The 14,299-nt window shown below is 40.4% G+C and overlaps 1 protein-coding gene across 1 annotated transcript; it reads left to right on the top strand.

Moving 5' to 3' along the window:
* The first annotated feature begins 3,957 nt into the window (after positions 1 to 3,957).
* LOC113048603 (tripartite motif-containing protein 16-like) lies at positions 3,958 to 13,926 on the top strand. The gene is made up of 7 exons (XM_026210475.1): positions 3,958 to 4,279; positions 6,874 to 7,472; positions 7,600 to 7,686; positions 7,807 to 8,040; positions 8,130 to 8,280; positions 8,394 to 8,453; positions 12,732 to 13,926. The coding sequence occupies exons 2-7, from the start codon at positions 6,882 to 6,884 to the stop codon at positions 13,262 to 13,264; spliced, it is 1,656 nt and encodes a 551-aa protein (XP_026066260.1). The 5' UTR covers positions 3,958 to 4,279; positions 6,874 to 6,881; the 3' UTR covers positions 13,265 to 13,926.
* The last annotated feature ends 373 nt before the right edge of the window (positions 13,927 to 14,299 follow it).

Here is a 14,299-nt window from a genome sequence, read left to right on the forward strand (position 1 = left end):
AGCGGTCAGTTATAACGAGCAGCAGGTGAGCTCACAGTTACCTGCCTCCCTCACAGAAAGAGGACAATCGCGAATCATTTGAGTCAATTCGGGAGTTCGTAGCGCGATCGCGAATCATTTGAGTCAGTTTGGGAGTTCTTAGCGCGATCGTGAATCATTTGAGTCAGTTCGGGAGTTCGTAGCGCGATCGCGAATCATTTGAGTCAGTTCGGGAGTTCAAAGCGGGGTCGCGAATCATTTGACTCAGTTCGGTAGTTCGTAACGGTTTCGCGAATCATTTGAGTCAGTTCGGGAGTTCGTAGCGCGATCGCGAATCATTTGTGTCAGTTTGGGAGTTCCGAAGCGATCGCGAATCATTTGAGTCAGTTTGGGAGTTCGTAGCGCGATCGTGAATCATTTGAGTCAGTTCGGGACTTCGTAGCGCGATCGCGAATCATTTGAGTCAGTTCGGGAGTTCAAAGCGGGGTCGCGAATCATTTGAGTCAGTTCGGGAGTTCAAAGCGGGGTCGCGAATCAGTTCGGGAGTTCAAAGCGGGGTTCGCGAATCATTTGAGTCAGTTCGGGAGTTCAAAGCGGGGTCGCGAATCATTTGACTCAGTTCGGGGGTTCATAGCGGGATCGCGAATCATTTGACTCATTCCGGGAGTTCAAAGCGGGTCGCGAATCAGTTCGGGAGTTCATAGCGGGGTCGTGAATCATTTGACTCAGTTCGGGAGTTCGTAGTGGTTTCGCGAATCATTTGAGTCAGTTTGTCCATTGTAGGTCATTAATGTGTTATTAGTAAAAAATTAATTAATTTTGACTGAAGTGCAGCCTAACCTGCAGCAGCGATGCATTGTAGGATTGGTGGATGCCATATATGTATGTATGTATATATGTACCCAGCCAGCATTTCAACCTTGATTCAACATGATAAAGACTAACAATCAAATGACTGGCAGCACTGGCTTTCAACTTCAATAAACTATCACACGCTCAAAACTGGAAAGCAGCAGTTTTATTTTGGAAACATACTGTATAAAACAGATGAAAATAATCCCAAACTTTATGATGCAGAGTATGCATGAATGTATTGTTAAAAACATGTAGTAGAACAATCCAAAAACAATAATATTTAAAGGTTTTTGTAAAAAAAAATTGGCATATAAATGCATCATTTCTGCGGTACTTGCAAGAGAAACCCTTGTACCTTTATGACTGAAACCAGTGGATCTTTTATTTTGGAGGAAAACTACAGTTTCTGTAAAAAACATGTTTTAGTAATGTGTCTCATGACAAGAGATGTGTACATTTGTGCAGTGAAAATGTGTTGCACAGTTTGAGAAGGGAACCTTCATCCAGGACCGCTGTAAGGGGAGGGAAGATTAGGACAATTCCAAGGGCCCAGCGTGAGAGAGGACATGGGGAATGCAGAATGAGATTTCTACCAAAGGAGACTCTAAAATGTTAGAACCAACAGCCTCGTGCGTATAGTGTGGTTGTGCTTCGGGTGATCCTTGAAAGAGTCCCAGCGCTCGGTCCGTTCTGACGCCGTCCCCTCCACTCTCTCCCACTTGTGCACTTTCTGTACCGTCCTGTATAAACATTTACATTTAATCATTTAACAGACGCTTCTATCCAAAGCTACTTACAAATGAGAACAACAGAAGCAGTTCAACAAGAGAGAAACAACAGTATACAAGTGCTATGACAAGTCTCAGTTAGTCTAGTACAGAACGCATAGCCAGGTGTTTTTATTTTTTAAATCTGAAAGACAAGAAAAGAAGGAAAAGTGCTAGTATTAGCTGGTTAAGTGCTGGGGAAAAAGATGAGTCTTTAGATGTTTCTTGAAAACGAGTAAAGAGATTGGGAGGTCATTCCACCAGCTGGACACAGTCCAGGAAAAGATCCGTGAGAGTGATTGTGAACCTCTTTGGGATGGCACCACAAGGAGTCGTTCAGTTGCAGAGCGCAAACTTCTGGAGGACACATAAGATTTAACCAGTGAGTTTAGGTGTGTTCACAACGTTTCACAATAACTTTGATATTGTCAAATATATTTAACTGAAAACTGAATGCTAAATAAATCACACAATATTTTCACTTTACAGTTCAGTAACAGTGGAGTGGGAACAAAGTGGAAAACACTATTCATTAAACATTTATTAAATGTATTCAGATGAAAGTTTACCATTCACAAATTATTCACAAGCAGTGTTTTCAGAGCCCCCAGTTACACTGTTTTAATCAAACACTAACATTACAGTCAGTCTGCTTCACTCTGAATCACACATGCGCAGTATCATCAGCTCTTCAGTTCATCAGAATCAGACGCGTCTGACAGAAACGGTTCTGGGTTCAGTGAATAAATGTAAAAATAATTATTTATTATTATTCTGCGTAGTTTGAAGATAATATTTTTTTTTTAAATCTTTACCCCGTGTGTGTATATATATATATATTTTATTTTTTTATTTTTTTACTCAAGTTAAAGTAAAACCATTTTACTCAAGTATAAATTAGGCCTATATGCCACTTTTGTTCTGGTCAACTGCAAAAATTAAATTGGTGACTAATAGGGCTGCCACTTTTGTGAAAAAAGCATTTTCGATTTTTAAGACATGAAGGTTCATTGAATCCATTGTAAAATCGATTTTCCATGTAAAAAAAAAAAAAGACGTTTTCTTTTTCAACGCCAAATAACAGATGAACAGCGAGCGCTGGAAACACACAAGTCAGCAATATTTCTTATTTATTGGCATTAGAACTGTAATCGTTAAAAAGTTAGTTAGGCCCGACAGGACCCGAGCCCGACAAGTAGGTACATTTTGATTGACAGCTTTTTAAAAGACCGAACCCGTTTACAGTCCGACATTCCAAAATGCGCGCGCACACACAGCTCTTTTGTCTTTTGTCAAGAATGAGTCCTCTATACACTTGGAATTTGGAATAAAGAAACAAAATAAGTCCTCTGTGACATCGTAATATAGCCTACTCTAAATAGGAATAGGCTCATTTAGCCTATAAATAGACCAAAGCACCAATAAAACGAGTCTTTCTTAACAAATTAAATTAAGATTTTAAATTAAGATGGGTGTTTGCCAGTAACGAAATTAAGGTAAAGGCTCCACTGGATTTGTTTCGCCAGCAGCTGACATTTAAATTAATAAAAGAATAATGCCAATATTATAGTACTCTGTCCACATTATGCATTTAAGACTCAATGAATACATAGTTATCATTTGAAAAACCTTTACTCACAGAGATTAGGCTAGGTCTACATGTTTTTGTGGAGGAAAATGATTGAATCCCCTGTAGATGTCTTCAGCGCGTTCCTGCGCTCGCTGATGGTGCGTCATTATTCACTCATTATTCTCATTATAAACAGCAGGACAAAACTTTTCCACACCTCAGACTTTGCTTTAGTTGCTGGTGCAACAAAACATGTTCGCCAGAGGCAAGCCTCCGTTACACCTACTCCGCATCCATTTTCGCATGAAACACACATGACCGCTCGTTTACCTCGCAAACCGGAGCGCAAGCCCGAGCCGCGGATGATATAAAATAAGCCCGAACCCGACCAAACCCAAGATCTTCAGCTCTAATTGGCATGAAGTTTCGTGCAGAATAAAAAACAGCAACCGGAGTGCAACATTCTCGAAAAAAATATAGTATGCAGAGGAGACTGCTGCCATAACATAAATGAAAACATCACTGGCTTCGACCCAGCTGCATTTATGATTTAGGCAATTCAAGGCAATTAGGCTGCGCAAGGTGGGAGTATTTACTGCCAATCTTTCACCAGAAAAGCCGGCCGCTGTCAGCTGACAATGGTGGCTCCTTTTCATAACTCAGCAAAATAATAGTGTACATATTTGGTTAAAATCGATTCCCTATTTTCATTTTCGAAACTTGTTTTGGTTGTTCAGATCGATTGTGCAATCGATTTTCGAACGAAAAGTGACAGCCCTGCTGACTAACTATCGGTTTAATCACATCACATCTTTCTTTTCTAATTGATGACGTTAATAACATAATCATTGCATAAGTGCTTGTATTTTTAGCGTTACCTGTACATTTAATCTACAAGTTACCACAAGTTTGGGCTTTTGGTTTTGCTTAGATATAAGAACTGAGTGACTTTCGTTTTAGTGTTGATCAGACGAGTGTACGGAAAGCAGAAAGTGTCCGACTTCACCATTTCTTAGACTCTTCTGATCGACGGATCATCTGTCCATCATTCAACCTGAGAGAACAAAAACAGAGAGGCAGAACTCGCTGTCTGTGCTGATTTCTACAGGTATTTCAATTTATGACTGGGGTTTTGCTGTGACTGTGCTTTGTTGTTTATCGAGGCTACGTTTTAGCGATGTTTTATAATTTTTTAGAGTCTCAGTCAGGTTTAGTTTTTAGTTAACGATGCTGACGAATACATTTAAATAAGTATTGGTATTTTAAATGTAGGACTAAACTATAAATATTTCATTTGACAGTATTACGTAGCTAATAAAACTTTTTTAATTATTCAGATCTTACGTTTCATGCGCCAATAAACGAGAAGTTTTTTTTTTTTTTTTTTTTTTTTAATTTAAAGAGGACTGGGATTAAAAACGGTTAACTTAATTTGCTTTTATCTGTTTAAGGGCATCTGTATACAGCAAAAATCCTTTTATATTTTGAGTGTTGATTATTAAATGCACGTGGATAATAAATTTAATGGTTACGAAATAAAATTTACTTTCGGTTTTGTTTGTTCAATACATATTTTAATTTTATTTTATTTTGATGTTTTTATGACTAACCGGTTCAATCGCCCACAGGTTTAATATTGTAAATAAATGGGTATAAGTAAGTCGAAAGGAAAGCACAGATTTTTGGATTGAGCTTTTATGAATATGAATTGCACCAACGTGACTTCCATTTACTGTAGATCAGCTGACAGGAAAACAGAAAAGGAGTTATTTATAGAATCCGCGGGAATGTCGTCTGATCATCTGTGAATCATTCAACTAGAGTCAGACAAAATCTGGAGCGTGGGCGGGGTTTTGACTAAAAGTATTTCCTAGCAAGGTTTGTGTGTGTGTGTGTGTGTTTGCTTGTTTTGTTTTTATAGTAAATATATTCTATAAGTCTATAGAACAGAAAAATAACTGATGATGCTTGTGTAAAGCCCATCTATGAAAAGCAATAGATTTCTCCACTTAAATCGTCCATGTAATTCATTTATGAACAACTCATAAAAAGTTATAAAACATAAATAGGCTTAGCTGGTAGCAAGTTGATACCGGAAGGATTCAACACCCACAATGTAACTAAAACATTGACACAGACCAGTTCCTAAAATAGAGCCATAAGGCGCCTTGTTTATTGTGCTAGAACATTCAAAATCATTTATAACTACGAAATACAAATACAAAAATACACATTTCAATACAGCACAATATAAAACAAACATACACTTCAACCATATATATCACATACCTAGTACCTGCTATGACAACAGTTTTCCAACTCTGGCACAAACCATCATTGCCGTCTGGACAAAATATTTTAAGGCACTTTATTAAACCAAATCAGCCCAGTCAAACCAATCAAACCAGTCTTACATCCAACACAACAAATACAACTTATTTACCTTCAAGAATGAAATCACAGCCATAGCCATCACATTCACCAGCCCCACCAATGATCATCGTCCCGACGAGCTTATAATTCATTTTACTAACCACCTACACAAAACTTAAAAGAAATGTTCCAGATGACGTCAAAAGCCCAGTGTCCTTCATAAGTTATGGTCTACTCTGCAACCCAACTATCTTCTCCATTAGACACAAAAGATCTGGGTAGATTAAATGGGTTAAATGCCTCCCTGCTGTTGCTCTTCTAGACCGCCGCAATTGGACTGGAGGTACTTGAGTGACTTCAAACATTTGAGATTCTTCTGAACCAAATTGCTCCACTGAATCAGCGTCTTATCACTTTGAAGGGCGTAGGCAACCATAAATCCTGAATCTTTATAATAAATAAAAAGAAAATGATTAGAAAATGTGACATACAGCCAAGTATGGTGACCCATACTCAGAATTCGTGCTCTGCATTTAACCCATCCAAAATGCACGCACACACACACACACCTGGAGCAGTGAACACACACACAAGCCCCTTTCACACTGCCATTCCGGCAAATACAGGGGTAAAGTGTTCCTGCAATTGTTCCCTGGTCGCTAGATTTTGCACTTACACACTGCCGGTGATGACCCGGTATATGTGCGTGCTTTCACTCACAACCCTTGAAGATCCCGTAACGACACGTGACATCAGCGCGTGACGTGTAATGTACGAGTCGACAACGCTAGGCACGTTATACTTTCACTGAAGCAAGCAAACGATCTCGGCGTCAGTGCGGAAAGTGAGGAACTAACTGATCTCTGCTTCATTACAGTTTGCTTCATTACATATGTTTTCGTCGCGAACGTTGATCTTCCATCAAAACAGACGGTAAAAGAGTCGCGCGATAACACGCGTCATCACTTCGACATGTAATTAGATCTGGCTTTTGGTCACACAGCGCTCGTCCCGGGTCGAACCCCGCAATGTTACTAGGTCCCCGACTCAAGTTGGGTTCAGTTCGGTAATCAATCCCAGGATGTGGTTGCTTTCACACAGAAGGCGACCTGGCAATGATCTGGAGATATTGCGGGTCCGATGTGCAGTGTGAAAGGGGCTACAGAGTAGTGGGCAGCCATTTATGCTGCGGCACCCAGAGAGAAGTTGGGAGTTCAGCATCTTGCTCAAGGGCACCTCAGCCGTGGTATTGTCAGCCCAAGATCCCAAATCCCAAACAACTTAATTAAGAAATACCAATCTGATTATTTTTTTGCTCTGTATGTGTAGATAGTGAAATGGCAGAAGCCAGTATCTCATGGACTGAGGATCAGTTCAGATGTTCAGTGTGTCTGGATCTGCTGAAGGATCCAGTCACGATTCCCTGTGGACACACTTACTGCATGAGCTGCATCTCAGAGTGCTGGGATCAAGAGGATTGGAAGGGATTCTACAGCTGTCCTCAGTGCAGACAGATCTTCAAACCAAGACCAGTTTTATATAAGAATGTGGTGTTTGCTGAAATGGTGGAGAAACTGAAGAAGACGAGACTTCAGGCTGCTTTTCCTGTCGTTCATCACGCTGGATCTGGAGATGTTCAGTGTGACTCCTGCACTGGAATTAAACAGAAAGCAGTGAAGTCATGTCTGGAGTGTCTTATCTCTTACTGTCAAACTCATCTTGAACAGCATGAGAGTCTCTTCAGAGATCAAAAACACAATCTGATGGACGCTACTGGAGGACTCCAGGAGCTGATCTGTCCTCAACATGATCAAATGCTGGAAATTTACTGCCGTACTGACCAACAGTGTATCTGTAAACTGTGTTTGGTGAAAGGACACAAAAATCACGACACGGTATCAACTGCAGCGGCAAGGAAAGAGAAACAGGTACTGCTTTCTAAGTATCCTGAAAAAATTAAATGTATCATGGTTTACAAGCAGAACGTTTATTGACATATATTTAATGTAGAGAAAATATTAACAACTTAATATTAGTCCCGTATATTTTCTGCAGAGACATTTTGATGAAACGCTGTTAAAAATACAGAAGATAACCCAGCAGAGGCAGATAAAGCTGAGAAAGGCTGTGGCATCTCATAAGGTGAGTAGAAGAAGAGAAGTTTGAGAAACTCTTCCTGTGCTCATGCTCCCACTTACTGTCCCACTGAAACCCACTATGAGTTACCAATACTAATAAGCTGTGATGTGTGTCCTATAACAGCGCTCTGTACAGACAACAATGGAGGACAGTGAGAGGATCTTCACTGAACTCATGCTCTCCATTGACAAACGTCGCTCTGAGGTGATGAAGCTGATCAGAGATCAGGAAAGAGCTGTAATGAATCGAGCTGAAAAACGACTGAAGCAACTGGAGCAGGACATCAATGATCTGAGGTGGAGAGATGCTGAGATGAAGCAGCTTTCAAAGACTAATGAACATGTTCATTTCCTCCAGGTAACAGAGATGTTCTCAAACACTGAAGACTTTAATAAGCTTTTGTAATTACAGGGTGTTTGGAGTTTGTGTTGTCTTTGTGTCTGTAGAGTTTTGCGTCTGTCTCTCTCCCGGGATGTACAGATGACTTCACTGTCAGTTCTGATCTCTCTTTGGATGCTGTTGTTAAAGTTCAGTTTCAACTCAGAGATAAACTGCAGCAGTTTTCCAGAGAGACTTTAGAAAACCTATCTGGAAGAGGTAAATATTAATTTATTCTCAAAATTTAGTTCTGCACCATTTGTTAAAAATATATAAACAGTTTAATTTGGGTTCTTCATGAGAATTTAACTGCAAATATGTGGTATCTGTAGTGAAATCCATCCAGGTCATTGGCACTCCTGAATTTCAGACCAGAAAGGAGTTTCTTCGATGTGAGTTACTATGAAAAGCCACTGAGAAATTCTAAGTTTTCTATTAATATGGTTCACTCACGTTAGTACTTATGGGGCAAGGCCAATTCTCCGAAATACTGAAGCAGATTTTTACTGAATTCATTGTTCATGTAGCTGCACAATGGCATTTCAGTTTGCCAAAAAAAGTGGGGTTGCCTACCAATAGAAGTCAGAGAAGAATGCCATTACATCAGTCTTTCTCCTTCAGTGCAAAGTTTGTCTCCTCGCTGGACAAAGAAGCCTACTACTTACTTTAGAAGAGCACCAACTGCAGAAAGACGTTCACTCTCGCTGCGCTTTTCCTCTGACACTTAACATCAAATTCTACTCTAGTTAAACCTATTTCTGCAATTTTTGTTGCAAAATGTCTTGCCTCTGATGAGCAAGGTGAGAATGTCTCTTGCCAGGGTCATCTCAACTCTGAAGTAGCGATCACAGAGATGGACTGCTTTCACTGTAAGAGCATAAGTCTTGTTTTGCTCACAGAAAACCAAGTGATGTCAGGCCAAGGCATTTCACCTTTCTAATCCCTACAGGACCACCACAGTCCTAGTAGTTAAGGTCTACTCCGTGGGTTAACAAGCTGGCCCTGGACTCCATACTATGGCGGTCCTCTAGGTCTTTCATGCCTAACTCCGCTGCATGGATTAGTCCAGCCCAGACCTTGCTGAATTCAAACAGCTGCACAGTGCTACTAACCTGGGTCTGTGCTACAAAATCAACCGTCTAGTCAATTGTTTGGAGAATGGCCAGACTGTGCTTGACCTTTGGCTCAACTCAACAGAGATCAAGGATGCCTTTCTCGACTCCCGAATTTCCCCCACAGTGCTTTCTGGCCCCATTGTGGATGGGTTTGCAGAATGCTTCACTGCAGCCTCTCCAGCTCAGCAGCTGTTTCAAGTCGCCAGAAGGCTCTGCCCAGTTAACAGCACTAAAGCCAGAGCCTGAGCTTTGAATGTGCCCTCAGATTGGCAAGCACTGTCCCAAGTGCCAAGGCCCCCATCTCAAGGTGACATTGGAGCCTAAGCCATATAATCCATCCTGATGCATGAGGACAGAAGAAGCAGAAGTCCTGCTGCGGCCAGACATCCCTCCAAGAAGTCACCCATTTGTCTTCCAATCCCCCATTGCAACACTTGGCCCATATTGCTTACCATGCATGCACCCAAGCATACTACTGCTGTTATAGGGGACCAAAAAAAATTGAAAAGCCCAGACCCCTCACTGCCTGGAGTCAGGCTTTGGAAGCTGGGTCGTGCAGACTATAAAATGAGGCCACTCACTCCAATTCACTTGAAGACCTCTTCCCAGACCTTCAGTAGTGTGGTCCAAACTTTGGTACAGGATACATGTACTCCATTCCGAAATAGAGTGTCTGTTGGTGAAGGGTGCTATTGAAACAGTCCTGCCAGTACTCACTGGGTCTGGCTTTGACAGCAATTATTTCCTTGCTTCAAAGAAAGATGATGTCTTCAGGCCCATCCTCAATTGTAGGCACCTGGACTGCATCCTGAAGACCTTACTATTCAAGATGTAGACCTGAAAGAAGATCCTCACCCAAGTTTTCCCAGGGAAATGGTTCTCATAGGTGGATCTGAAAGAGGCTTACTTTCCCCTAATCTCAGACCATTCTTGAGATTCATTTAGTTCTTATTTCATGCTGGAATCCTCCTGAACATTCAGCAGCTCGAGGCATCATTCGAAGTGGGGGTTTATCTTCCCCTCAAGATGCTAATCCTGATAGTGGCCACCTCCTCTGTGGTTGCCTTGGGCCTATATATGCAGCCCTTTCAATTCTGGCTAAAAGCACACTTCCCATCCCATGCTTGGCATATAGGACACTTCTGCCTCTGCCTCTCAAGGCTGAGGCCCCTTGGAAGACCCCTCTCCTGTATCACAAAGGCATCCAGCTGGGGACTGTTTTCCAGAAGGAAGGTTGTCACGACAAATGCTTCGAACTCAGGTTTGGGGGGAACTGTGCGATGGCAGACCAGCTTCCAGTTCCTGGTCCAGCCCGGAGCAACTTCAAAATATCCTCCAAGACTCCAACGGGAATGGATGCAAGTCATTTCTGAGCTCAGATTTCAATTGTGACCATTGGCCTGATAAATAATAAATCGATAGCCGATTCATGGCCGGCCAGTCAATAGGGAAGAACGACTTGGTCATGAAGTTCTTGAGGGGAGCCAGGAGACTCAATCCACTGTGGCCTCATACTGTTCCTACCAGGGATCTATCCACAACCATCAGGGTCCTGTGAGGTCCTCTGTTTGAGCCTTTACATATTTGTAATTGTAAAGCCCCTGACACTTAAGACTTAAGGCTTTAGCATCAGTCAAGTGAGTGGGTGACCTGCAGGCACTCTCAGTGAACACATTCTGCCTTGAGTTTGGGCCTAATGACCTTAGGCTATGTGCTTAAGGTGCTCTCTACTCTGTTCGAAGCACAGGTTATTACTCTCTCAGCTCTTCCTGCTATAGTGGATGACCAGGCCGCACACATTATCTTCCTGGTTCAGGTTCTGTCTGAGGTTGCAGACGTATATTCCTTTTCTATATATAGGTTCCTCACTTAACACAAAAGTGAAAGTAACCTACACCTTCATTATAGTTTAAAAGAATTCAGGTCTAATCAGGTCCATTTGAAAAAGCATGTTTACACAAGACCCGAGGCCGCTAATACCGATCCCAACCCATGTTCAAGGTACAAGTATTGTTGAAGTATTGGAGTACTATTTGGGTCTCGTGTTGGACCTTGGGTTTTCCAATCTAAGTGGACATGTGAAGGAGTATATGTACATACTCGGAGTATATGTAGAGCACTCTAGCCAGTTTCAGTAATCAGATCATCTCCTTATGGGCTTCAGAGCCATGCCATTAGCTTACACCTCAGTGGGCTTACAGTGCCCCATCAGAGTGAGGGCCCACTCCACCAGGGGTAAGTCTGTAAAAGTATCTGTGGGCCAACCGGCTAGTCTTCGCAGTCTATTTCCGTCTAAGGACTCCGACAAGGGCACCCCCCTAAGGATGGTCTTGACTCTGGCCTTATGGCCTGAACCTCACTGATTCTTGTTTAGCTCTGTTCCTTATAAGTCCACACTTCCCTTAAGACCCTTACCTTGGATGCCCTGGGCCTGGGCTCACAGGATGCCTTTTCATTCTGCACTTATAGCTTGGTGGCATTGGATTTTCTTCCCCATAAGCATTAGTGAACACAATGTGAGGGAACCATATGGAAAGGGAAAACTTTTGGTCACTAACATAACCCAGGTTCCCTGAAATAATGGACACATCCAGCCATGCTCAAGTGCTGCATGAGTCAATGCTGATGGAGTCTAAATTTTTTTTATGAACTGGCATTCAGCACCAACTTATACAGGCAGATGGACCTGCCCATTTTGGTGGGCTGAAATACCATTTGTTCGTACAGCTACACAAACGTTATCAAATCAGGCTTCAGTATTTTGGAGAAACATTTGCCCCATAAGCTTTAGCAAACACAGTGCTCATTCCTGCTTGTAGAGAACCAGTGAGACTTTAGTAATTTCAAATGCAACTTATCAAAATTATTGTAATTTGCAGCCTAAAATTTAATTCTTATAGATTTTTATTTTAAATTGATAGACTGATAAATTGATGATTTTAACTGTAAGAGACACATTTGACCCTCTGGCATTGTGCATTTGGGGGTAACACTTGTGTTGTTCACGGTCAAAAGTGACCGAACACCTGAAATCTTTTTTTTTTTTTTTTTATTTTGTGAGGAACGTTGATTTGAAATGTCAGTTTTTGCGTTTATTTTACTACAGTCAAACCTGCACACAAAGAAAGACATTTTGTCAACACACAACATCAAAGTTAAGCATAAATGTAACAAATATGAACAGGAATGCTTTACCAGAGGTTATCAATCTGATTTCAACTACAGCCACACCAGTTCAATTGTGTGTGTGTGTGTATTATAGTGTTGTATGTGTAAGTGAGTGTGTTTTGTGTTACAGTCACACTAGTTCATATACAGTCTGTGTGTATTTACCATTCATTTCCTTTGGCGGTCATTGTTGACTGTGAACAACACAAGAATAAAAAATTTTTTTAACGACCATTTAGCTTTTTCAAATCAAGTCCACCATAACATTCATTGGGTTTTGTACCATTCCGATGAAATGGCAATTATTTTAAAAATCTTATTATAAAAATCCATCAGAATTGTTATATTAAATCTGAAAGGGAATAACTGTGTGTTTATGTCCACTAGATTCCTGTCGGTTGACTCTGGATCTGAACTCAGTGAATTATTTCCTCTGTCTGTCTGAGGGAAACACTGTGATTACTGTCGCTGACACAAATCAACATTATCCTGACCATCCAGACAGATTTGATCATTGGTGGCAGGTGTTGTGTAGAGAGAGTGTGACTGGACGCTGTTACTGGGAGCTGGAGTGGAGCAGCAGAGAGCCCTCAGGAGTGGATATAGGAGTAACATATGAGAGCATCAGCAGGAAGGGCAATAATCCTGAGAGTGTAGCTGGGTGTAATGACCAGTCCTGGAGACTGTACTGCACTCCTATCTCTTACTCATTCTGGCACAATAACACAGAGTCTGTCCTTCCTGTAGTCAGTATTTCCAGTAGAGTAGGAGTGTTTGTGGATCACAGCGCAGGAACTCTGTCCTTCTACAGCATCTCAGACACAATGAGTCTCATCCACCGAGTCCAGACCACATTCACTCAGCCGCTCTATGCTGTGTTTGGACTGGATAGCAACTCAAGGGTGAAACTCTGTCGATAATTTTGTCATATCACATGATGAATCGGTGTCAGTAAAATTCTAAAGTTCTAATCAGAAATAATGCTTATAATTATAGTTTAATATAATTACTTTAATAATGGAGTAAAACTTCTCATCCGATGAATGTAATAACGACTGTAGTGTAAGAGAGCTGATCATGAATGAAAATTAAAATAATGTTAAAATTTAATGTTACTCATTTAACTGTCAAAGGTTTTCAGATCACCCAGTAAAATAATTTTGATGAATAAAGTGGCAAGAATAAACTTGTAAAACTTTATTTTATGGCTCTAGACAAACACAATCTGTCTAAACTAATAACACAGAAATACTGTAACTTTTTTTTATTGTATTTAGTTGCATTTCAGGGTGGAGAAAGCAAGTGAAGCTGGTTCCTAGTTGGATCACATGACATCTCCAAATTTCTTGAAGCACTTTTAAATTAATTCTTGCTTCAATTGTTCCACTATTTCCGCTGAGCTCATCAAGTTCTGAAGAAAATGAAATAAAGAAATGTACAGATTACACCTGCATACTGCATGATCAGATATAACAGAATTAATTTATAATACACGTTCTGTAAAAATAAATAATTGATATAAATAAAAATAATACAAAATAGACTAGTTAAAAGTAAAGCATGGGATTTTGGTTTGCTTGTGTGAATATGAATCCAACTTTTATTACAACTTCCAACTTTCAAGACATTTTCAAAATGTCTATTTAACATCTGACAGGAAAAGTCCTAAACACTCTAAAAATACCTTTTAAAAATACCTTTTCCAGATGTAAACACACATCAGATATAATGATATTGCAGCAATACTGCAGTTAAACTGTAGTAATCATGTTATTTTGGTGCACACCATGATTTTAAAAGTATTAATTTCTAACATTTATTTCCAAAAAACTGACTCTAAGCTTTTGTATGATATAGTGTATAATGTTACAAATGCAAAGAATTCCGATTTTTTTTTTTTACTGTTTTAAATATTTATAATAATAATAATAATTAAAAAAAGGTTTACTGAACAG

The sequence above is a fragment of the Carassius auratus genome, chromosome 3 (genome assembly GCF_003368295.1).
Source record: "Carassius auratus strain Wakin chromosome 3, ASM336829v1, whole genome shotgun sequence".
Taxonomy (NCBI): domain Eukaryota; kingdom Metazoa; phylum Chordata; class Actinopteri; order Cypriniformes; family Cyprinidae; genus Carassius; species Carassius auratus.